Source organism: Peromyscus californicus, unplaced genomic scaffold, assembly GCF_007827085.1.
Source record: "Peromyscus californicus insignis strain IS unplaced genomic scaffold, ASM782708v3 Scaffold_5__1_contigs__length_169319896, whole genome shotgun sequence".
NCBI lineage: Eukaryota > Metazoa > Chordata > Mammalia > Rodentia > Cricetidae > Peromyscus > Peromyscus californicus.
Window position 1 is genome coordinate 166,309,068 of NW_026294573.1, and position 26,273 is coordinate 166,335,340.

The following is a 26,273-nucleotide window of genomic DNA, read 5'->3' on the forward strand; positions in this document are numbered from 1 at the left end:
TTTTGGCCATTTAAAATAGAATTCTTACACAATTATTTTTGCTTTGTTCCTATTATTCTAATCATTTCAAGAATAACAAATTATTAATAGTCTTATCCATTTCCAAAAAGCTCAAGATTGAGAAAATGTTTCTTAAATCAATTAGTCTCCATTTTCAGCACAGTCCCCAGCATCTAAACATATATGGATAGCCAATAATGGTGAAAGGAAAATAGCTCTTGATGCCATTTGCTTTAGGTCAAGGCCACCTTCAGTTAAAACTTGTGGAGAGTTCTGAATAATTAACTTAAATTAATAATAATAAATAATAAATTAACTTTAAATAATTAAATTAAAAATGATGGCACTTCTCCACTCAGATAAGATTATGAGTTCCTAATCTATTTCCTCCATTAGGTCTAATATCCATTTTCCTTCTAGGTACCTCAGACATTTTGTGGCCCATTAATTTATTTCCACAGCTTCCTTAATTTGGGGTTATAAGCTGACCTTAATGGCTGGGTTAGCATCAGGACAGGAGCAAGCAGCTGGATGGCGAGAACTGAAGAAAACGCACAGCCTACGCTCTGCTCTCACTTCTGCTAGTGGTCAGCCATGTCTGCTCTGTCAGCCTAGTCTGGCCACTAAGCTACAGCTGACCTGAAACAAGCAGGACAATCTGTACGTGGCAAAGGAAACAGGAAATGGTACATGCTGAAGGCTTTGAAGACCAAAGACCTTGCCATAAAAGGGTTACATTACCTTAGACAAACCCTCTATTTCTCTTTCCTCCCATGCAAAATGGGAGTGACTAGTCTACACATTTCTTTCAGATTCCACACCTGCTTCTGAGGAGCTCTCTGGACAACTGGCTAAAACTGAAATATAAAATGCCTGACATATAAGCAACCATAAATGATCATTATTAAAAACATGACACATATTTAAACCCTATAATTCCTTAGAAAGGATTAAAAACTATGCAGAACTAACTAGAATCAAGAACCCATAGTAACAATCTATTCCCTCTTCTCTAATATTTAATCCTCTTTTCCTCTTGTTTCTAAGATGAAATTTATTTTCAATATATCTACTAAGGATCAACATCATGAATTTTACTTTAAGGCTAATAAATTACCACCACTGGAACCACATACCTGCAGTTTTCTGCAAGTGAATTTGAAAGTTTTGACATTAACATTTGCGCTGGCCTATTTGAAATTTGTGATAGGTGTATATTTGTGCACTTCTGGAAATGGAAAAGGTTTTTAAATCACTAAACCACCACCATAAAATAGACAGGAGAGGGAGAAAGAGAGGAGGAGGGGGAAAGGTTGGGGGCAGGGCTTATGGTGAAAATAAAGCCAAGAAATCACAAATAGCCTTAACATTACCATCCAGGAAAGTCTGTTCAAGATAATCAATGATCTGAGTGGCCTCACAAATTATGTTTTCCCCGTGGATAAGGACAGGCACTTCTCCAGTTGAGTTCAAACGCATAAACCAAGGCTCATTGTGTTCACTCAGGGGCAGACTTACATCATGTTCCTCGCACTTCAATGCCTTTTCAGCAATTACCAAGCGCACCTGGAAGAGTTCACAGGGGTTACTACTGTTTTCAGTTAAAAGCCTTCTCTGGATTCAGCTAAGCCACCTTGGTTGGCTTCCTGAGCTAGCTAGCAGCACTTGAAATGTTTATTTAATGATGTTTGTTGCTAGAAGGAATAAATGAGTAACATCCTGGCAGCTTACTTCTATAAATTATAGAAGAAAAAGTGAGGAGGGAAAATTATTCTGTCTTCATTACAATCATTCTCTCTCCTTCATCACGGTGGCCTCTGTGCTCTAAACCAAACTATGTATCCTCCCCAGGCAAAAACCCTGAAATACAGGGCCGGAGATATGGCTGAGCATTTAAGAAAATGTATGGCTCTTGCAGATGACCCAAGCTTGATTCCCAGCACCCACACTGAGTGGTTGACAAGGGCCTGTAACTCCAGCTCTAGGTGAACCCCTACAAATATATGTTTGAACCTTTGCCAAAGAATGCAGGCATGGGAAAATAAAAGCAATTTCATTCCCTTTGGGTGGGGTGGTGTCTTCACATGATTTTGTCTTCCTTCCCTCTTCTGGTGCCAGAGATTGCCAAACCCAGGGCCTTGAGCTTGCTAGGCAAGGATTCTATCTCTAGGTTAAATATCTAACTTCTGTATTTAAAGGAACAAAAAACGAAGAACTATCAAGGTGACCCAAGACTGCAATCCCAACAGTAGGAGAGCCCAAGGTAGAAAGGTTGTCAGAGATTCGAGGACAGCTTGGTCTACACAGCAAGTTCCAGGTTGGCCAGGGTTGCACTTCGAGATCCTGTCTCAAAAACTATGACTCTATGACTCTGTGTGTGTGTGTGTGTGCATAATATATATATATGTGTGTGTGTGTGTGTGTGTGTGTGTGTGTGTGTGTGTGTGTGTGTGTGATATAAATCGTATATTTATATAATATTTATTTTCAGAGAATTAGGGGGTTGCACGAAGGCACTTTTCTCCTGCCTCGCTCTCCAGGGCCCAGAGCTCAAGAGGGCAAAACCTCTAGGCCAAATGCTGAGTGCCATGCATCTCAGTGGCGCTTCCCGAGTGACAGTGCCTGCGTCACTGCCTTCCCCAGTCACCCTGCTTCTGCGGGCCCTCACTTGGTGCACCCCAACCTTGCAGGCCCTGGGTTGGAGGCCCGCGGGCCGCCGCAGCGAGGGAGCTGTCCCGGTGCTGAACCCGAGCGCGGCCCTCGGCTCCGGCCGTTACCTTTTGAGAGCTGAAGGAGTGCGTCCAGTGGTACAGAATGAGCCTGACCTCCGCGTCCGGCCCGCCTTCCGCCCTCAGGGGCGCGCCCACCCGCGCCTCGTCCTGCCTCCGAGCCATTTCGGGGTGCGGGGGTCGGGCAGCCTCGTCGGTGGGCCCTCGCGCCAGGGAAGCTCTCCACGGCGTCCTTTGGTTTCCCAGGGCCCCCTGTGGCGGGAAGGACGCGCTCCGCAGACGAACTGGCTTCTGGGAAATGTAGTTTCAGGCCAAGGAAGCTGTGGCGCCTGTCTGGAGAGGCCCTTGAGAAGTTACCTGTGTGATGTAATGGGATGATTTTTAGGTAGGGAAAATTTCTAAACTATGACTGTCTAGTTTGGAGGGCAAGGAAAAATGATGATAGCAAATTACTTGTGGGCTTTGCACGTTGCTTGGGCATAAAAGCGCCAGTTTCGCAAGACATTCAAGGTTTTTTTTTTTACTTTGGTGCAAACGTTCTAGTGGACAAAGCAATTGGATTAAGTATCAATGAATTTTCATTAGAAGATATTACTATGGAGTCACAAAGTATGTATCTCATGAATAAATCAACAACGGCACTGTAAAGCGGCATTTTGGTTAAGTATGGACATTTATAGCAGAAATACCTGGGATTGTGTCCTGCTTTTTCCATTTCTGAAATAGAGATCATTTTATTTCATTTGTAAGGTTTTTGTGAAAATTGAGTATATATATATATAAGATAGTACAATCAACAGTGATACTACTCACAAGCCCATTTATCTTAAAATAGTCCCTTTATAAATCAGGACAACTCTACTCTATATTCTAATTCTACTTATAACTGCATAGATCTTAAAATCTGTAATCATAGAAAATTCACAAAGTTTCTCTTTCAGAAAATTTATACAAATAGTGCTGTGAAACAAGTTCCTTTATAATTCACTACCAAATATTACCTGAGCACTATGTTCTAGGCATTTTGCTGTATCCTGTATACATATATGATATATAGATACATATATCTATATATCATATATGTGCTACATATATGATATATATATACATATATAAAACAAAGATTCGCCATGTAAGATCTATTGCCTGGCACATAATACAGAAGTCTGGAGGCAGGTATAACAACATGAATAGCCACAAGAAATAAGGATAGTTTAAGGGCCAACGCACAGAAAATGAAAAAGGAAGCATGGCACACATCAGCTCAGGTAAGAAGGTCCCTGAAAGGGACAAAAAGCTCGTGAAATTTTTCCTCCCGTTTAGAGTACTTCATTTATTGTTCTTCATATTTCTTTTATGATTGGAATGGGTCTTTAATATATTTTGATGTCTTTGAATAGCAGAACTGAACTCCTTGACAATTTTTTAACCCGGTCATTTGGGTGGGAGGATGCTCAGAGGTTCTACCACAGAGCCATACACTCCATCAGTTCATTCTTAGAGTAAAAGAGAAACCAAACACCTCCTAATAGTGCCACTCCCTTCGGGGGTCATTTTCTTCCAAACCACCACACCCACGCTAACTGGTATGGAAATACAATTAGAAAAAAATACTTAAAGCACCTGGGACATTGCCCAGGACGCTGGCTCCTGGGAGAGGATGCTGACTTATGTGATAAGGAAAAGGGCCATGCCTGGGGCTATCTCCTGAAATTGGAGTTATAAAAATGGTTGTGAGCCACCATGTGGGTGCTAGAAATTGAACCCACATTCTGGAAGAGCAGCCAGTGCTCTTAACTGATAAGCCAACTCTCCAGGCCCAAACCACCATAGTTTAACTTACCCCCCTCAAAAAAAAAAAAAAGACAATTATATTTAATGCATTGTCTTTAAGGGAGGCTCATTTGGTGTTTCTAGATGCTATTGTGTTATCTGCCTCACTAACATATCAAGCATGTAAAATATAGGTGCTCTCTCTCTCTCTCTCTCTCTCTCTCTCTCTCTCTCTCTCTCTCTCTCTCTCTCCATTCCTCCATCTCTCCTTCTATCCTTCTCTCCCTCCCCTCCCTTCCGTGTTTTAGTTTATGTAACCTTGGCTGACCTGGAATTCACTATGTAGACCAGGCTGGCCTTGAACACATAGGGATCCAATTGCTTCATTTGGGATTAAAGTCATGCACCATCACATCCAGCTCCTTATTATTTCTTTAAACTTTTTATGTCTTAAATACCCTATAATAAATGTTGTTTTTACCTCTGAAAAAGTAAACAGTACAAAAATATCATTAAATGATAAGGAAAAATGGTGAGGTTTGTTCTGTTTTTTATCATAACAGGCATTAGAGAAACTACTGTTTCTAAATTCTATAATCTAAAATTCTTTTATTTTCCAGAACAATAAAGGCCACTTCAGAGTAATAAGACCTCTTTTCCATTCACGTGTTTATTCAGAGTTTTATTAACTGTCTGTATCCTTCATACCTGTGTACATCATTGTAATAATGTACATCATAATAATGTAATCATTACTGTGGCTGCTGGAGGAAAGAGGCCAGATCCAGGTAAATCAATAGAACGGGTCAAATGGAAGAGAAAATATCATGGCTGGCAGACAAAGTAGAAGAACTGGACCAGCCAGTCAAAGAAAGTGTTAAATTATAAAACAAAGAAGTGGTGGTGGTGAGCAGGTAGACCAAGGCAGGAGGATCTCTGTGAGTTTGAGTCCAGCCTGGTCTACAGAGCAACTTCCAGGCCAGCCAGAGTTATATAGTGAGACCCTGTCTCAAAAAATCAGAACAACAACAATAACAAAAACAAACAAACAAATTACAGGCAATATGAAATTCTCAAATAATAAAAACAGAAAAAAATATTTTTAAAAGTGAATTAAGAACCATAGTCCTAGCTGGGCAGTGGTGGCATATGCCTTTAATCCCAGCACTCGGGAGGCAGAGTCAGGCAGATCTCTGTGAGTTCGAGGTCAGCCTGGTCTACAGAGCAAGGTCCAGGACAGGCACCAAAACTACATAGAGAAACCCTGTCCCGGGGGGAAAAAAACATAGTCCTGTAATCTGGCAATCTCTTTTGAATTATGTCTGTAATTCCTAGCCACTTAAGTAATCCTTAGTACATGAAGTCCAGATGAATTTGATACTGTAAAAAAGCACAACATACAATGTCTCTGAGCTTTAGTCATCTTACCTATAAATTATAATAAAAATTTTCCAGATAGTCTGGTGCACAAATATACAGAGTTTGGAAATGTTCTTTAACAAAAGTTATGATTTATACACTTTCCTATGTTTGATGACTTGATAAAGTTTAAATTTGTTAGACAGTAGTCCTATCATTGAAATGTGTGTGTGTGTATGTGTGTGTGTGTGTGTGTGTGTGTGTGTGTGTGTGTGTGTGAGTGTGTGTGTTACTGAGTGTGGAATCCTATTGCCAATGGGATATATTTTGGCAGGTTTTAGGTAATACTTGTATTTTTTTTAATTTATTTATTATTCTTTTATATACATTAGTGTTTTTTGCCTGTATGTATGTCTGTGTGAGGGTGTCAGATCTTGGAGTTACAGACAGTTGTTAGCTGCCATGCGGTTGCTGGGAATTGAACTCAGGACTTCTGGAAGAGCAGTCAGTGCTCTTAACCGCTGAGCCATCTCTCCAGCCCAATACTTGTATTTTTAAATGAATGTCACCTAAGCCAGAAATTTGGAAATCTGACAAATTCAAATAATTCTGTTTTTAAAGTACTATTATGAATGACCACAAGAGGTCTCTAGCTTTTAAGGAAACAACATTCCTTGCTATTTTTCTTTCTGGATAAATTAGAAAACAGATACAGTGATATTTTCCAGAGAATATATTTAATTAATTAAACGATATTAAAGGCAGATTTTCCAAATTAAAAAAAAAAAACATGTTTTGTACATGTAGGAAAATAAGATTCTTTCCACTTTCTCTTGTGGGTAGCACCACTAATAAATAATAGGCACCCAGGACCTGGGTTGCCATGTTAGGAGCCTAGACTGTGGGAATCGTGAAGGATGTGTGAGTGAAGTACACATAGAAAAAAGGAGGGCATCAATCATTCGCATTGAGACGGGCACAAGCAAGTACCACGTGACCAATACCAAGTCATGATCTGACCAAAGGCACACACACTGTGAACAAGGTACACAAGGATTAGTGCCATGGCAAAGCTGCTCTACAACAAAGGGACTCTGTGACCAATATGTAGAAGTTAGGCAAGTGGAGAGGAAGGATCTCTGTGTATACCCCTGGGAAAAAGAAGGGTGCTTATTTATAAATTTTCTTAAGAATATTTATCTTGAATGTGAACACAACTAGACAGTCTACAAAACTCTACTATCTCTACTAAAATATAAAGAATTTAGTTTCATATGCACATTATTAATCATTTCTGGAAAACAGAAAATTAATTAGATCATGACAAATATTAACAGTAACTTCAAACTAGGGCCTCTTGAATTAATAAACTGTAGTAGGGAGTAAATAGTATTTGCTCTTGGAGGAAAAAAAAAGATCAGAGGAAATAGTTTAGAGAGGCCCCCCACTAACAAATCTTACATAACTCACATGGGCTAAATTATTGGCAGGGGTTAGAGCCGAGCAGGCAACCCAGTTCTGGGTGCTCAGTTCATATTAATAATACTGCTTCCATCAAGAGAAAGTGGAGACAATTTCAATTTTCTATGTACATAAGAGATTACTAATTTTTTTAAAATCTGCTGTTAAAGTTCCTTAAGTACTGAGTAAGATGATAGACAGCTTATTAAATGCATTGATTTCATGAAGAACTTCAATGGTTCCGTGTAGGCTGACTTCCATATTTGGTTTATCAGAGTAGTTCTCAAAGAGCAGTCCCTCTGATGAGCTGTTCGTCACTGTCTGGGATTGTGTTACACGTGTATACATTGTAACGAGCCTTTATCTCTGGGGTAAGACCCAGCAATGTGTGCTTTAGCAAGCCTCCAGGTTTCTCCAACAAACATCAAATCTGACAACTACCTCCTTAATGTATCTTTGACTAGCAATTCTCAGCTTCCTGTCTCATCAGCAGAACTTGTACAGCGGAATAGCATGTGAAAGTCAAAAGACTGACTTCATCCCAGTCAGAAGAGAATAGTCAAGAGTTTGGAACAATTTCAAAACAGACAGGAAAAAGCCTCATGGTGCACAGCCACCAGTTAAAGTTCTTGGGCTCCAGGTGCCAGGCTACCAGCTTCCCCGGAAAGGCACAGAGTTGCCAATGAAGCAAAAGTCATAGTAACTAAAGAATAAGATTGGTGAATTCTGCTTTGGGGTTGAGAAACTGTCCTCTTTCAAAAGTCCAGATCAAACAATTATAGTTATTACCAAGTACAGCTTACTAATTCAAGAAGCTCTGGTTCTGAGATTACTTCTTTTATAACAACCTAATTTCCCAGTCTCCCAAAGAATAACCATTCATGTTAATAATTCACTAACTTTTCCCCTTTGTTAAGTAGAAAATTCACTCTTTCATTTCTGGTGGGAAGGATTGGGTATCACTTGCAGTGTTTTTTGTCATCTTGACACAAACCTAGACATGTTTGAGAAGAAAGAATCTTAACTGAGAAAATGCCTCCATCAGATTAGCCTGTAGGCAAGTGGAGGGGGGGGGGTACTGTCTTAACTCATGATTGATGTGGGAGGACCCAGTTCACTGTAGGTAGTACCACACCCACAGGTGGTCCTGGATTGTATGAGAAGCAACCTCAGTGAGCAAGCCATGGGGAGCAAGTCAGTAAGCAGCACCCCATCCCTGGCCTATGATCAGCTCCTGGTTCCTGCCCTGACTTCTCTCATAATGGACTGTGATTTGTGATCAGGCATGTAAGCTGAAATTAAATCCTTTCCTCCCCAATTTGCTTTTAGTCCTGGTGTTTCACAGCAATAAAAACTCTAACGAAGACATCTCTCACCTACTTTTCTCCATTTCTATAATGATACGTGATGCACATACTCAGAATAAACACATGAATATGAACCGTAGGCAAATAAAACAAGGAAATATTTGCACTACTTGGCTGTTAATGATTTTGTTATATTTACCAAATACCAAGAAGTGCTTCAAGGGTTTTTTTGTGGGTATCTTATTTAACACTTGCAAAAATCCCTTGAGATGGAGAGAAAATTTCTCATTTTATCGGTAAGACTACTGAAGCACAGATAAGTTGGGTAAACTTTGCAACCTCACAATATTAGTCTGCTGTGGGATGGTCTGTATGTCAAATGTGTTGTTCTGATTGGTCAATAAATAAAACACTGATTGGCCAGTAGCCAGGCAGGAAGTATAGGCGGGACTAACAGAGAGGAGAATTGAGAGAACAGGAAGGCGGAGGGAGACACTGCCAGCCGCTGCCAGCATGTGAAGATGCCGGTAAGCCACAAGCCACGTGGCAAAGTATAGATTTATAGAAATGGATTAATTTAAGATGTAAGAACTTAGATAGCTAGAAGCCTGAGCCATTAGGCCAAACAGTTTAAATAATATAAACGTCTGTGTGTTTATTTTATAAGTTGGCTGTCGGACTGCTGGGGCTTGGTGGGACCCGCAGAGAAAACTCTCCAGCTACATTAGTCCTTGTGGTAAAACTGGGAATTAAATTCAGTAGTCTGGTCTAGAAATTTCACTCTTACCACTAGGAGGTCCGGCCAGTGTTGCCAGGCATAATTTCCTAGTCTCATATACAAATATTACTGATACCTTACATCACTAATTAGCTTCAACTTTCTTGTTCAACACATCTTCATGGATAGAAAAGGCTGAAAGGGGTAGGATAGAGAGAATGTGCTCCTAAAAGTAAATGGATGCCGAGTATAAAGTTGTACCATCACTCAAAATCTGGTCTCCTCCCAAACCTTTACGGAGGGACTTTACACACAACACACAGTATTCCCTGAGTAATCCTAACACTTCCCCACTTCTGGCTAAAGAGTCATTACTGAGGAAGTTAACAGAGCCAGTAATTGGTGTAGCTGGGACAAAAAGACAAGACTTGCAGTTCCACATTCCACATGTATTTTCCAGCGCCCACAGCTTTACTGTCACATACCACTCCCCTTGGCAGTGCATAGGGCAACTTTAACGCCCTGTCTGCATTTATATGTTGGCACTAACAGTCGGACTTCCGTTCATGTAATTGTCTTTACCATGATGTATTTGGGTATGTTGAGTCGGCACTGTCAATATTGAATGAGTGCACTGGCCTAGTACATATTTCACTGTAAACTCTCCCCTCTACGTCAATATTAGTCAGGATATGGAAGACAAAACATTAGACTCTACAGTCATAACTTAAGTCACACTCTAATGCCACCACTCAGCTTTGTGATCATGAACTTAGCTTTCTTGCCTACACACCACACAAAGTAATTTATAATGCCTTCATTGTGATACTTAGAGAAATCTGGCTTTTGAAACAAAATATTTAGTGCATAAAATTATAATAAGCAATAATGACATGATAGTAAAAAGAACATTTTAAATATCCTGTGTAAGTATTTTTTTAGTGGTAGAAACTATATGCCCTTTGGCTATACTTTGGAACTTTCTATTTACAAATTCTAGATTGGGCATGGTGGCACACACTTTTAATCCCAGTAGTCATAAAAGCAGAGGCAGAAGAATCACTACAACTTCAAGGCCAAACACAGCAAGACTGTCTCAAAAAAAAAAAGACACTACTGTCAAAATAAATTTCTGCCATTTATAATTTAAAAAAATACAGTTGAAATAATCATAATCACTATGTAGTATTAAGGTTTCTAACAAAATAGATAACAAATGATAAAAATCCCTAAATGCTGTTCATAGTTCCTTGTGAGTTCCTTCATGCTTGATTTAGTAGATTATTAAGCAAACACCTCTGGTGGCTGTGTTAATATTCTGCAATGTCATTTATATCCTGAAGATAAGAGACATCAGGGTCATGGAGAAAGGAGTCTCTTTCTACTGAGTTCTAGTGTAATAAAGCAAGTAAATTCATTCATCCACCTTTCCTTTGTTGGTGTATTGAGAGTAAAGAGGTCTATTCATAGGTGATGGCAAAATGACACTCTCTGGGATATGTCAGATACAATCTTGGGACAGGTGTATTCCATAGAGACTATTTAATGGCTATGTTTTAAACTGTAGCTTTTAATTAGTTGTTTCCTAAAGTGTGTTCCCACTAATTTAAAATGTGCTTATACATAGTTTAACTATTCTTTCATCATAACTACACAATGCCTGGAAAGTGCCTCTGTCTTACTATTTCCCAGTGAGTGATTCAGGAGTCTTTCCAGGCACTTTATCATTTCCTTTTTTATCTTTAAAGGAATCTTTTCAGAGATTTAAGATCATTTGTACATGTCTCTGTAATTCAAATTTAGAGGCTTCAATAATACACTGGAGGTTATTTTGCAAATGTCCGTGGTGTTTGTTCTTTTCATTGCTAAATAGAAGTGGAGAGCTTAATTTGTGTCTGCACCGTCTCTAGGCACATGAGAAAGGGGCACACAATTCAAAGACATAACTTTACAGAAAGTGCTAATGTTGCAAGCATTGCTTGATTTTCCTTTGTGAATATAAAAATAGGACTAGATAAGATTGTGGGCAGAGCAGATTCTGGGCATCAAATGGTCATCTCTGTTCCCTTGGCATGAACTTGAACACATTGGCATGATTTTTTTTCTTAGCCACCTACTGTCACCAGGGATGTTGACAGAATAAACACATGAGCTGGTGCTATAAAAACCTACTCCACTTATCTTCTGGGTCTTAAAAAGATCCTGCAAAAGCTAAGTTAACCATGACGACAGAATACAGTGCTGATTTTGTGCTGAGCTTATATCCAAAGCACTTTGTCCTTAATTTTTTAAAATACAGTATTTTTCAAATAAACACAATATTGTGATCTATAGAGAAGAGATGAACATAAATTCTCAGCACATAACTGAGGCACATGACAGCCTGGGGTTCAGCCTGTGCCTATTGAAGCTACATAAGAAAAACAGGTGACATGTGGTCAAGATGAGCCTGCTTCCAGCGCTCCCCTGTGGGGAGAGGTTGGCGAGATCAATGAACCGCAAAGATCACACAGAGAAGGAGCTTGGCTTGATCATTTCAGAGCAGAGATGTTTAACAGGAAAAAAGAAGAGGTTAGATTCAGGTAACGCTTTGGTTTTGGAAGCACATGGTGGGAACCGGGTGCCAGGCTTAGCCTAAAACCTGCAGCCTAGACTCCTGTTGTGTGCAGGTGACGGAAATGTGAGAGCCTGGTCTCGACAATTCCAAGTGGCAAAAGAAGGTGAAGTTGGCAAAAGCACAACCACAAATGGCCATGCCATGTGTGAAAGTGGAATGGCTATAAAAATGGGTGCATGACGGCGAAGCACGTAGGTCCCAGAAATGGCTGGTGTCCGCTGGCTTAGTGTTCAAAAGGAAAGATGAGGGACTTTCAAAGGAGACATCTTCCTTCTGGACCTCCCAGGGCAAAGGTGCTGATTCTGTTCAATCAAGTGGCTGAACTCCGATGGGCTTTCTTTAAATAACTGATGACCAACGGGAGCCCTCTTTCCCACCTTCCTCATTACGTATGTACCCTGATGGCTGCGGCAGCTGCAGATAACATCAAGTTCTCAGACCAACGTGTGAGGAAGTTCTGGACTCAGCTCTCAGCAGCCCAGAGCCAGCTGTCCCCAAAGTCAATTCAGAGTGTCCCCCTGGGGTCGAAAGGGCGTTGGCATGCCCTTTAGCTCCTTGGTGGGCTCTGTGCTCTGAGCCCTCTTTCTCTCTGTGCTGAGTCACACACAGCTCAGAAACCAAGCGTCTAAGGAGCCATCCACGTTTGTGCAAGGTTCTGACAAACCCGAGCAGCCATTGCAGCCAAGCAGGCCTACTGGGTGTGTAAATGTGATCCGGCCTGCCTTTCCAGCCTCAGCAGAAGAACTGCATGACCATATTTATTGCTGTTGCTATTCTAAGGGCTGGATGACGTTTTTCTCCCCTTGTGGCTGAGCACTGCCCGTTCATCTTTCACCACTCCCTCCAAGTCTACAGGGCTAAACCCAGAGATACAAATAGATTCCATCAGGAGGAAAGTTAAAATGAGATGTTCCTAAGCATTACCAAATGAATGTGCATTGTGTCATCCAAGCTTTCAATGCCGCCACCCTGTTTTTTAAATGTGCGCTGTTAGCATCCCCCTATTACCCTAGACACGGATTTTCAGAAAGCAATGGAAACGCTGCTGAAAGGGAAAACAACTGGATCGGTCATCACAGCGTAGGAATTAGGCAAATGTTGACTTCTGCACTGCCGGGTGCTGGGAATGTTCGCACGCTGCCAGAAGGCTTCGAGATTTTCCATTCACCTATGTATAACCTCAATCTCTCCACTCTTCCTATGATGTGAAGGGGACCCACCAACAAGCCATAGACACTCTAATTAAGGGCACAAGGATACAGGGTACAGGTGATGGCTCCTGGGAAGTAACTCTATACAGGTTTTCTAAAAGAAGAACTTAAGACATAAATAACCAGTTACAACATGCACTCGGCGATACACAAGATGAAGGTGATTCTGATTTAACCACTAGCCCTCCTCACTACCTGCTGGGGAAAAAAAAAAATCTCTCATCACTCTTAACCCTCCGTGCTTGGACTCACCTGGTAGATCATCACAGCAGAGTTAAATGCTTCTACATATTTTACTTTTCCACACATCCTACTTGAACTGGACACAGAGCAGTGGGTTTGAATCCCTGCTAGGCCACAGTCCAGATGTAGTCATATTGCCCTTTCGTGTCTCTACGAGGTTGAAGCGGTAACAGCAACTACCTTGTAGGTTCCTTGGGAAACTACATGAGAGAAAATGTGTATAAACAATTGGAAAATTAAGGGCAGAAAAAGAAATACTTGTTTGCCTTTTTAGAACATGGAAGTTCCAATTCATCCTTAACTGTCTGTGAACTCAGAAAGAATGACAATACAAGGGTTGGTGCCACAGCTCAGTGGTACTGCATTTGTCTAGACCCTAGGTTCAGTCCCTACACACACACCACACCACACACACACATACATACCTCACACACACACCACACACCATACACACACACACACACCACACACCATACACACACACACACACCACACCACACACACACATACATACCTCACACACACACCACACACCATACACACATACATACCTCACACACACACCACACCACACACACACATACATACCTCACACACACACCACACACCATACACACACACACACACACATACATAACCCACATACACACCACCACACACACACACACATACATACCTCACACACACACCACACACCATACACACACACACACACACACACACACACACCACACCACACACACACATACATACCTCACACACACACCACACACCATACACACACAACACACCATACACACACACATACATAACCCACATACACACCACCACACACACACACACACATACATACCCCACATACACACACACACACACCACACCACACACACACATACATACCCCACATACACACACACACACACACACACACACACACACACACACACACACACACACACACAAAGGAATATATACACTGGTACTCCAGATCTGGTATTTCTGGCTGCCAGAGTATTATTCAAACTGTACTACCAGCAACAGCTTGACTAACTCTCACCTAAGAAGTCCATAGAATTATTTAAACAGAAGCACTAGCAATAGGGCCGGCTCTTAAAGTGATACACATGTAACTAGAGATGCCATGTATAAGCTTGTTTGCCATGATTTGTGATTGCTTTATCTTCTTTTCAAATGTGTATTTCTGTTTCATCACATCTCATATGTGTAGAAATTTAATTATTTTGTGTCTAGAACCCAAACTTCTAACTCCAGAGGCCAGTTTCTGCTGAGATGAAAAGGCTCAGCGTTGCCCACGTAGCTCAGCCACCTCCACTATAATACAAATCGCTGTTGGCTGGTAAATATTCAGTCACATCTCGACCTCCAAGTTATGAAAGAAGACAAAGAATGGGTCTAACTTTCTGGTGGTGTAGCATTTTCCTAGTCTCAAGGGAGCGGACCAGCTTTGGGAATAATCCTCTGGTCATCACTGGCCTCTTTTCTAGTGCCTTATCCAGCTAAATTTGTGGGATCTGACCTGTGGCCTTGTGGCTGAAGTATTTCTACCCTGGGTCACCCACGGTCGCTTCCTGACACAGTCAGGTACAGTCAGCATGTGGCTGTCCAATCTGCCACATCAAAGCTGACTTAATCTTGGCTCCGTGCCTCTGAAATACAGAGATGTCTTTCCTCTAGCCTTCCCTCACACACCAGCACCACCACAGGCTACCAACTTGTCATTCTTTTCCATATTAGGTCAGGAGACTTTATCATCAGGCTTCATCATATTTCAACTCTAGGACTCAAGTGACCCAAGGAGGCTCCCTGCAGCTAATGCTCCCCCAGACACAGAATGAGCTTTGCTTACAGGTTTATTGGCAAGTGTTCTGCTCAACACCTCCTACAATCAAGTAAAGGAAGCTGTGGTGAGGAGACACAGGGTGGACCCACACTCAAAGCCCAAAGCTGATTCTATAGGAAATTCCAGAAAAAAAAAAACAGTGCTCAATGGAGAAGGGGGTTTAGGTAGTATTTTAGGTCCACTGGAGGGGTACCTCAGAGTCTATGACCTCTTTGCCCTGGGCTGGTGCTGATTATTTTATGAAGTTGATGTCACCCTTCCAGATGTTCAGGAGGGAAATGACTAAGACACTCCTGTCCTCAAGCCCTTACTATATCCAGGGGTAAATCTGGACATTTATATCGATATTCAATCTGTCCCAATCTGTGCTGAGGGCATGTCTTCTCTCACGTTTCACAGTGAACACGTGCATTCCAATTTCCCAACTGACTGCCTTTAGGGATCCATATTTTTTTGTTTTGTTGTTGTTTTAACAAAGCCTAAATCTTATGAATATTAGCCTTCATCTCTTGCATATCATTTCTTCCAAGGATAAAAATATATTTTCAAATGCACTCTTTTGTACATGGTCTTGTTCTCCCTCTTAAACAATGACCACTGTTGAAGGACTGGAATAGTTGTGTTAATTTAGAACACTGAAAGTCACCTTTGTTTGACATTTCAAATGCGCTAACCTTAACCTGATCAGCGTACAGGTATAGACTATACCGTTCCCCAGGCTCCATTTTTTTTTTTTGTCACAAAATACATTTCTTTTACTGGCTGCTTTCTGAAACTGTATAAAGTATTGAGAACTCTGAGTTTTCCAAACCTTCTTTAAGAATTGTTCTGTATGTGCCTAAGGTTACAGCCTGGATTTCCCTGAAATCCTAACACTCTATAAAATCTGTGAAGGGCATTGGAGGCCAGTGGTCAACACCCTTTCCAGCCATTTGGCCAGGGAGGCAAGCCCTCTCCATCTGCTTCTACTCTTGTCTGCCCTGGGTACCAGAGGCAAGAACAACAGGAACTTGTGACCTCACCCACAGTCTGTCCTTACACTTAATCTCTCCTGACCCTCCCAAACTCTGAGTTCTAATGATCCTTTTTAGAGTTTTAGAAGAAACAAATCTTCTTGTCACCATAGCGCTATGTGACAAGAAATAGTTTCCCTTTTTACTTGTAGGGAGTCTGGAAATAATCCACTCTTTATTTAGGATTGTTTTCCACAAAGGAGTCTAGTCTCCCATGGGAATTCATCCAAGGACCTTAAGGGGCCAGGTAAATCTCTCTAGATTATTCCTCTCTGGGACGGGCCGTTACTTGGTTTGGGGGATTGATTATGTATTTATTCTCAAACAGGCCTTAGCACTGAGTCTGTATTACTTCTAACTAATGAGAGGCAGACCTAACATGAATTGCTACATCTCCACCAAGCCATAAGCAAACAGTGATCTGGAACACTGTGAAAACAAAGGCTTCCTGAAAGACCATGTGCTGGAGTCCCCAGGCATCCAGAAGGACTCAAGTGCTGGTCTTGGAAGCTGTGCCTCCGTGGGTAGTGCCCTAACATTTGAAAATTCAAAACATCATCTGTCACATTGAATTTGGGTTCTTACTTTTAATATCAATGTTTCAAATTAGTCTGGCTTTATATTGACAACCAACTAAAAGCACACAGAGGTAAACCTTACTTTATTTATGTGTTGAGGTGCACGTACACAGTGACTGTATTTTGAAACAAAATTAGTAACTTTAAACCATTATAAGAAAGTAATCTAGATGTATGTTTTCTTCCAAAGCTACTCCTGTTCTAGAGGAATGGGCCTTGGCTTGCTTCAGGGTATGTGTTAGACTCAGTAAGAACATCGGATCCAACACCTTTCTCAGATTCTCTAACACTAGCCTTCCTCTTTAGTTTTCTGTGCCCCACTTCCAGCTATGGGGGAGGTGACTAATCAGGTTTCTTACTGAGATCTTACAATTAAACCCCAAACAGGCCCTCATCTCTGCCTTCCACCCCAGCATCATCCCTCACCAAGACCGTCTCTCCCCTGCTCAATGAGCCAGAACACACGTTCTCTTTCTCCTCCCTTCAATGTGCAGAGGCCTTTGGCACAGCAGACTTGGTTCTGCTCCAGCTGGTCCAGCTACTGGCTATTGTCGACTTATCCTTCAAAGCTTTGCTTAAGTGTCCTGCTCTTAGAGAAGCTGTATGAGCATTAGCTAGGGAAAGAAGAAATGAAGTATATAAATGGTTGAATAATGAGTGGCAGATGGATGTATGGTAGATAGTGGATGTATAAATGGATGGATGGATGGTGAGTGGATAGATGGATGGATGGTGGGTGGATAGATGGATGGATGGATGGATGGTCGGCGGATAGATGAATGGATGGATGGTAGGTGGATAGATGGATGGATGGATGGATGGATGGATGGATGGATGGATGGATGGAAAGGCCTTTCCCAATCTTGCAATTTAACAAAAATACTCCTTGATTTCTTTTCTTTAATGATACTACTTTATTTTATGTACCATAGCAGTTTACAGTGATATGCTGAATTTAGTGGTGAGTGTCTCAGCGGACTGTAAGTTTTGTGGGGACAGACCTTCTGCCCACGACAGGGCATACCACTTAGAAGATACTTGCTATATACAGCAGTGTCAAGCAAATTAACAAAGGAAAACCTCAAGATTTTAAAACCTCTTTTACCATTTTAAAAATGTTCATTAATATGGAACAATCTAAAAAAAAATTTCAAATGGTGGGGTGAGATGTCTCAGCAGGTAAAGGTACTTCCCACCAAGCCTAGAGATACCAGTTCAATTCTCCAGAACTCACAAGCTGGCGAGAATGACTCCCTCAAGTTATCTTCTGACCTCTACATAATGGCCTGTACACACACACACACAGAGATGGAAGGAGGGAGAACAAAGTAAATAAACGGTGTGGAGGCAGCTAAAATTTGAGGAAAGGTAACATATAGCCATTAAGATGAAAGAAAATTAGACTAACGCAATAATTTGCAGGCTGGAGATGTGGCTCAGTTGGTAAAACCCTGGGTTCAATGGACGCCACTATATAAAATTAGGCATGGTGGCACAGACATGCAGTCTTAGCATTCAGGAAGAACAGAAGTTCTGATCATCCTCGGCTACCTAGCAAGTTCAGGCTAGTCTTGGTTACACGAGAATCTGTCTCCAAAAATAAAATAAAGTAAAAATAAAATAAAACCACTTGTAGACAGCCTACTTAGACACAAAGCATCAACAAAACATGCCCATAATCAAAAGGAAAATTACTTCAAAAACTAAAACCTTTTTAAAAAGCAGCACTCGGTCAGTTACTGTTTAGACAGACCAGCTCTTGTGTATATGATTAGTCAACAAACTAATTTCGCATAATAGTAGCAAAGACTTGTTTCCTTTATCAGATCATTTTTAAAAATACCTTTAAAAGTGTGCACAAGAAGTGGTACCAGGGTTCTTTGGATGCATATTCTTCTGTGTTCAGAAATGAGCTTCTCTTACGCCCAAACTATCCCAAACGTGCAGCAGTGGTGGAGGGAAACCAGCTCTTCCAACTGCTGGTCGGCAGTCAGGGACAGGGCTGGCAAATGTGCCTGGCAAACAAAGTACCTAGTGAGGGCATGGCCATGAGAATCTGCCAGCCAGACCAAGGCTACACCTGTCAAATGGCTGGGAGTTCAAGGAGCTGGACATGGAGATATTGTTCTGTGGTCACCCAAGGGCAGAGTTTCTCTGGGCTTAGCCAAGGTCCTGGTCCTGTTTTCCTTCGAAGAGGGTAAGAGAGACAGACATCTCAAGATTATCAGTCCCAAGGGACAACACACTTGATGTCAGACTCTAGATTCTGGGCCAGAGATGAAGACCTTACAAGTTCATCCACCAAGCTACTGTTTTTAGGGTTATATTAATAGCTGGCTTTTAAGTTTCCCTAAACAATGCTTTATTCTGTTTTTAAATGTTCGGCATCCATTGTATATTTATTACTAAGAGACATGTTCTAGCTCTTTTGAATTTTGCTTTCAAAATGAAAAGAAGGAAGATACTGTTTAAAATTCACTAAGTACTTGCAGAGATAATTCATGCTAAAAATGAGGAAATTAGATTAGGATTCATATGAGACTATTTGAATGCATCTGATTGGTGTATAAAATCATGATAAGACAATAAATACAGCAATGTTTCCTTGAAGAATACTCAAGAATATTTATTTAAAACCAGTTCATGAGCCCAATACAAACCCACAGACCCAGAATTCACCAAAGGACAAACCTAAGCATGTGCACACTGAACAAGTGCCCCAGGTCACTGCTAGGAAAGAAGTAATGATTCATCAGAAAAATTCATTAGGACCACATAGGAGTCTCTCAGAATGAGGTCGACCTGCCATCTAGAAATGATGGCTCATACTTATTTCTAGAAAAAGCAAAACCCATTTGAACCCAGAAATACATTTGGACTGACATTCGAGTCAGCACAGAGTTAAAGGATTCTAAGTGTCCACTTCTGTCACAGGCAGGTCCACAGTCTAAGAATGGTGACTCACAACTCACTTCTACCTTGTGGATGGCCTGGGAAGTATTCTTTCACTTGGGACAGTTAGTTTGGGGAGGTCCTGATATTCCCCATGCCTACACATGGCTTTACCCATGTTACAGCATCATCTACAGACTGGCAGTTCTATGTAATCTTGTATACAGGATTGATCTTTAAATTGATCAAATAATAAAATGCTGACCTGTTAAAGATCACATTTCAATTTAATTAGTAATAAGCACTATAATTTCAGGTTCAAAATAAAAGCAGATCAAATTGCTCTTCGGAGAAGCTCCCGTTCCCATCGCCCTGACTCTTCTTTGAACGTTTCCGCACATATACAAATACAGTAGAACACTGCACACTACATGTATTGTCTCGTACCTTCCTTTTTCCACTTAGTACAACTGGGGGATTTTTTCCATGCCAGTACTCAGAAAACTTCCCTATTGTTTTTCAATAACCATAATATTTCATTTTAATTTGGTTTTATAAAGTTCTTGATTAGATTTTTCACTGTTATTTTGACCAAGATGTTCCCATAAATAGAAGTGTGTGTGTGTGTGTGTGTGTGTGTGTGTGTGTGTGTGTGTGTGTGTGTGTGTTCCAAATCACATGGTATCTCTATTCGGGCCTCCAAAAGCAGACAGCAAGGCAGAATTAGATATACAGGAGATTTACCAGCATAAAGGCCACAGGAAGCAAAGTAGGTAAGGAAGGCCTTTCATCCTGAAGAATGTAAAGAAAGAACTGTGTAGAGGAGTCTCAGGCCACAGTAGCCCTTATAAAGTTTCAGCTAGACCAATGGGACACAGAAACTACCACTCATAAGAAGGCCCATGTTGAAATGGAATGGCCTAACTTCCTTATAACACCGTTGTGCTCAGTGATCGGCTGGCTACAGCTTTGGGGGCATATGTTTTTGGTATAAATACTATTAGGGTCGAGTAGCAAGAGTGAGAAGCTATTCACTCTCCTCCCCACTGTCGACTCTTGAAGATCTAAGTGGTGTGTGTCCATGACCAAAAGCTGCTCTTACATCACAAAGATCTTCTCTGCACATTCAGAGCAGCTCTTGTGGAGGCCTCGAAAGGGGGACTTAATGGGACAGCAACAGACCCTGACTCCCCATTGCTCTCGAAGTTCAAGTGGTTTTCATCTTCTCCCCGCTTAGCTACTACAACACTAGGTTCTGGTGGTTTATCTGGTGGTTTCTGGAGTTAGACCCCTTTGGAAGCTTTACCTTTCTCAGACTAGGTTTGCTACATGTATGCACCCAAATTTACAAAGGGTTAGGGGGATGCTCAAAGCACCCTTACATACCACCTCCCTTCTCACACATTCTTCTCTGTCTTCCTTGTATAAAAGCCCCCTCCTGCTCACAAGGATTGACCATCCCAGAACAGTGACTGCTCTTTCATATGCTGACCTGAGGGCACAAGGCAAGGGGGATTTCCAGGCAGCAGCCAGTGTCTGAACCTCAACAGTATTCTTCCTTTATCCTGGGCCAAGAATGCTTCCCCTTTGGGGGAGCCCAAAGTTCTAGGACTACCAAAGTTCAGCCATAGACTGCTTGCTTATCACATGTGAGGACCTGGAAAAAGAATAATCCTGAGCACCTCACTGAATCTGAGAGTAAGTGGAATGCTGTTGCTTCTTCTACTCTTAGTTCCTTGGTGTACATGTTGTTGTCATTAGCAATGACCCCCCAAAGTAGTTTCATTTAGTGTACATACAGCACAGCATCCAAAAGGACATGACATCTCTGCAGGTTATTACCATCAAGCTGAACTTTAGTTGTGAGTTCAGAAAACCATTCTATCCTCGGCTCTTCATAGATAATATAGGTACGTGATACTAGAGTATGGGATAAGGCCAGTGGAACCCACAACCAGGGACCATTATAGAACCTCTGTCACTATGCAGTGGCCCTAGTTGAACACACATGAAATGTCATGCCTGTGGATTAGCCATTCCATAAGCCCCTGTCTAGTTTTGTAGAGTGTTGAGCAGGAAAGTCAAACCTGTGCCTAGAATAATTGTCTATCCCAGTCAGGATGAACCATTCCTGCTTCCAGGCTGGAAGCAAGCAGGTAAGTCAACTTGCCACTGTAGTGGGTAGCCATTCCAACCTCCATTGAGGCTTCGGTAACAGTCACGCCTACAAGGTGGGGCTGAGAGAGGATGCTGAAGACGGGAGATCTGGATGCATGGCTCTCTTGGTTCCTGGACCCTGGACGCTGGAGGTAGACCGAGTAGAGTTCTCCAGAGAACACCGCCGGACTGCACTACACCTTTTCCAGACCCTGTAAACTATCCCTTCACTTGTAAGTTACCCCACAAAATAAACCTCCCTTTTAACTATGTGGAGTGGCCTTAATAATTTCACCAATATGCCACCAAGTAGGTGACTTGTTCTCAGGGAGAGCCTCTGTTGCTGGCAAGCTGGATCGTGAGAGGCAGCAGTAACCAAGCTGAACTTCATGGGCTCCTTGTTCCAGATCTGCTGTGGCTGATAAAGAAGGCTAACATTAACTGTCCCAGCCCCAGAGTCTACTTGGGATTTCAATGGCTCTTGAATGGAGAGCATCAACATTAGGGAAAAACAACAGCCACAAACAGATCTCTTCAGAGTGTTCACAACCACATAGCCACCATCCATCCACATACCGCTGCCTTTTGCTTTCATGACTCCACCTTTCAGTTCTTCTCCTTCAAGGTCCCTAATCAGATGGCCAGGCTGCTGGCCACTTCCCAGAAATATACATATATTTGGACATCGGGCCATTTTTCCGCTCACACAAAACATATAGTGACCTCACATCCACTGCTATCTCAGCTCTGTCCACCGGATCCTTTTCTCTGTCTAGATTTTCACTCTATAGCACCCCTCCATTCATCTGCAGCTTCTCACACACACCACGCCCATCTGTCCATCAACCAAATGCAGCCTTCCTTCCTGCTTTAGCTCACAGTATGGAATCCTAATCTAGGCACAGGAGAAGCTGAAGAGCGAGCACCAGAACAACCCCAGAGGGACGAGAAGGTCTGGGCCATCGGTTCTGCCAGCGTCTTTAGGCCTTTGGCCCTCTCAGCTTGATACTGGACCTACTAAATGAAACTCAAGACAGACTGCTCGGAGTCCATACAACTTTTTCATGACAGGTTCCACAAGATCCTAATTGCAAGAATGGCATTAAGTCCTACCTCTGGTCAAATGTTCCTTCCAATAACTTACCAAGACCTGTTTCTCAAAAGATATGCAATTCTCTGCTGCAGAAGATCTGGTCTTGCTTTAGATCCCACCCCACTGCACCCCCGTCTATACTGTGACACACTGGGACTTGCCACATGTATGTCAAAGTATGTCTAACACCACCAATATATCCAACACCTCTGAATTTGAGTGAGCATGTGGCCTGAGAGGCAGAGCAGTTTGAATCACAGACTGGGCCTCAGGTTGCCCCAGATAAAATCTTGTCCTTCCTGAGTCCTCTCAAGGCTAGACAGTTCCTTCCATGTCACTTATCACTAAAGCTGGAGCAGCATCTAAGTGTGGATCCAAAGCCCAAGAAGCTTGCCTGGTGCTCGGCGTCCTTCATGTGTTAAGGGACCCAAGATGCACCAAGTTCCCTTTTTTATTGGAGAGATGCTGAGGGTGGAGCACCGCCTTGATGTAAGCACTTCAGCAGATCGAGCATCATGGCAGCAGGAGGCTGTCTGCTAGTGTTCTCCTCACCGTAGGCTCTCTCGAAGGGGCATCTGAGCAATGAGGCACCGAGGCGACACAGACAATTCTGAACTCTGTGTGAGCCTTAAAAAAGCAGTTTAAAACAAAAATAAGCATTTGCCAAATGCAAGTGGCAAGTGAAACCCAAGAGATAACAAAAACGCTAGAGCGTGATGGAGACAAGGAATACAGGGTTTCTACCTGCCTGAAGAGCCCTGTGCAGGCTCTGGGGTGCACATGCGGAGGAGACAGGTAAAGCCACAACACCTGATGAGCAAAAACAGCCCCTTGTCATTCAGCGGCAGGAAAGCTTTCTCTATGCTCACCCCTTGTTTCAGATCTCATCCCAAAGCTCTCAGAGCCATTCATTCCTCATTTATAATTTACATTTCTTTTACTGCCTAATAATTGATTTTTTTCCTTCCTTCAGCTCTGAGTCATTTAGCAAACTTACGACTGAGTTGTACTTTCCACAATACTGCATGCCTCCCTTCTTTAGTCAGCTGCTTTATGAAAAGGTTATCACATCAATTTTCACTAATTTTAGTCTTCACACCAACACTCCCAAATACACTGCTCTATTCCTTTACCATACCCAGTTGTGGTATTTCAAATCGTTGTGTTGCCTTTCTGAAGCGTTTTCAGAACCAGCTCTGATTCTATGCGCTGTGTGTGAGAGATGAAGGCAAAGCAAGGTCTTGCCTTCTCAGAGGCCAGGCACCCCTTTTCCCAGCAGGTCTCTTTCCTCACAATCTCAGCCATGGATTCCTCTCATTCCTTACTTGGTAGGGTGTCTCTGTTTCAGAAGTTCATTCCACTAGTGTCTGGAAGGATGAACTTTGCAATATCCAAAAGCTAAACAATGCGCCATGATTCCCCAAAATAAGTTCAACCACAGCAGTCCACAAGATCACTCTGTTCTCTGAAATCTTAGGATATGTGGCTCTTCTTGGCTACTTGCAGCTGTTTCCTGTGTGCTTTATTATTTTTCTTTTTATTTCCTGTGTCTTTGGAGATATTTTCCAAAGATCTTAAGATCCAAGTCTGAGCCATACATATGTCTCCAAATCTAAGGCAGCTAGCACAGATGCGTGTGTGCTCGCGCATGTGTGTATGTGTGAGTGCATTTGCCTGCACACACACACACACACACACACACACGCACACACACACACACACATACACACACACATTTTATGATTTAATTCAGGTCTTCATATGACTTGTTTACTTGCTTATTTGAGGCAAAGTAGCCCTGTGTTGTCCTGGCTAGCATATGTACAATTTATGATGTAAATTTTTGCTCTTGCCATTCCCATAAGACTCAACTGTTTTTATGCAGCAATCAGACTTTCTAAATTACAAAGCCTCTCCAGCAGGACTGCCTGGCTATACCAGCCAGCAAGTATCCAGGCTGTCCTCAAGCTTACAGGAATCCTCTTGCCTCTGCTTCGGGAGTACACAATCACACCCAGCTGCTTCTGGTCTTCAAAATAGACCTGAGAGTCACTTAGATCTTCAAGCTTACTACTCTCGCTCATTATGTTTCTCTCTCTCCCGATACCTTTTTCAATACTAGACTGTCCCTGAAACCCACTGTGAGCTTTGCTGTTGGACACAGACGCTGTTAGGTAGGTCTCCATGTAGTTCTCCCCATTTAGGAAGAACAGGCAGAGGGCCACGGGGACAAGTCATGGGAAGAAACCAAAGCACTGCCCTTGAGATTTACACGTGGCTCAGCTGGTGTTTTTACATAGGAATTAAGACTGTTTCTAAATTAGACTTAGCCTCTAGGGCAGGACTGCTAGATACTAGCCAACAAGGATCCAGCAACTGCACTAAAATTTTGGAACCATGATGTTAAAGGTTGGAACACAGCAACTAGCCAAATACTAAGGAGGTTAGAAAAGGATGGAAGTAAAACAGGGAATGAGTTCGCTAAAGGAGTGGGAGAGGAAAGGGGTGAGACACAAGGAGGATGGGTTCTACAGAAGCCAAGGAGAGGGGTTCTTACAGCTCCATTTGTAGCTGTCACTAGCAGGACTAAAGACAAGGTCATTTCATCTATGAAACAACTGCTAGCTAGTTACACTTCAGTAGACCAACGAGGTCACAACTGAAATCAAGTGATATGAGAATCACAGGTGGGCAGAGAGATAAACACTGAACTGTGGCACACTCCAAGAAAGTCGGAAGTTTTGAGAAAAGACACAGAGGACTTGAAGAGGAAAAATCCAAGATATGGAGGGGACCAGAGAAATGTCTTCTGGCTAAGAGGAAGAAGCTAGAGCAAATGGAGAGGAGAAAGGAAATTGGCTGATGTCTTGGAGAAGGAAAAGAATCACTTTTCTGTGTCTAGGTGATGTATGGGGAGTCAGCTAGGCCCCCAAAGGGGGATAATGAGATCCTGGCCCTTCTCTCTTTCCTTCTCAGCTTCCCATGGGTCGCAGGTTTACCTCTCCTATCATGGACTTCCTCACCACGGGCACAAAGGCAAGAGGGGCCAAGCAAGCACGGGCCAAAACCAACAGAAAGCTAACACAGGTGCTACGTCCTAAAGACACGACACCCTTTTCCTTTGTAAAGGAAAAGGCAGATCTTCTGTTTAACTGGAGAGGGCTGTGGCTGACAGGGGCTGGAGATCAGTGACAAACATCTGGAGCTGGCCAGGAATGTATCTGCCACCAGGCATGGGGTTTCTGCATAAGGCTCACAGTC

At 42.2% G+C, this 26,273-nt stretch overlaps 1 protein-coding gene across 3 annotated transcripts in view; it reads right to left on the reverse strand.

Moving 5' to 3' along the window:
• Gdap1 (ganglioside induced differentiation associated protein 1) overlaps positions 1–26,273 on the reverse strand; it is a 45,231-nt gene that overhangs the window by 14,760 nt on the left and 4,198 nt on the right. Inside the window, exons 3-5 of one of the 3 annotated variants that reach the window (XM_052715747.1) lie at positions 13,428–13,618; positions 2,778–3,086; positions 1,374–1,566 (exon numbers count right to left, since the gene is read on the reverse strand). In XM_052715747.1, the coding sequence (XP_052571707.1) occupies positions 1,374–1,566; positions 2,778–2,894 (310 nt within the window). In that variant the 5' untranslated portion in view covers positions 2,895–3,086; positions 13,428–13,618. Of the gene's footprint in view, positions 1–1,373; positions 1,567–2,777; positions 3,087–13,427; positions 13,619–26,273 lie in introns of those variants that run through there. The other 2 variants (XM_052715746.1, XM_052715748.1) reach the window with 2 other exon arrangements.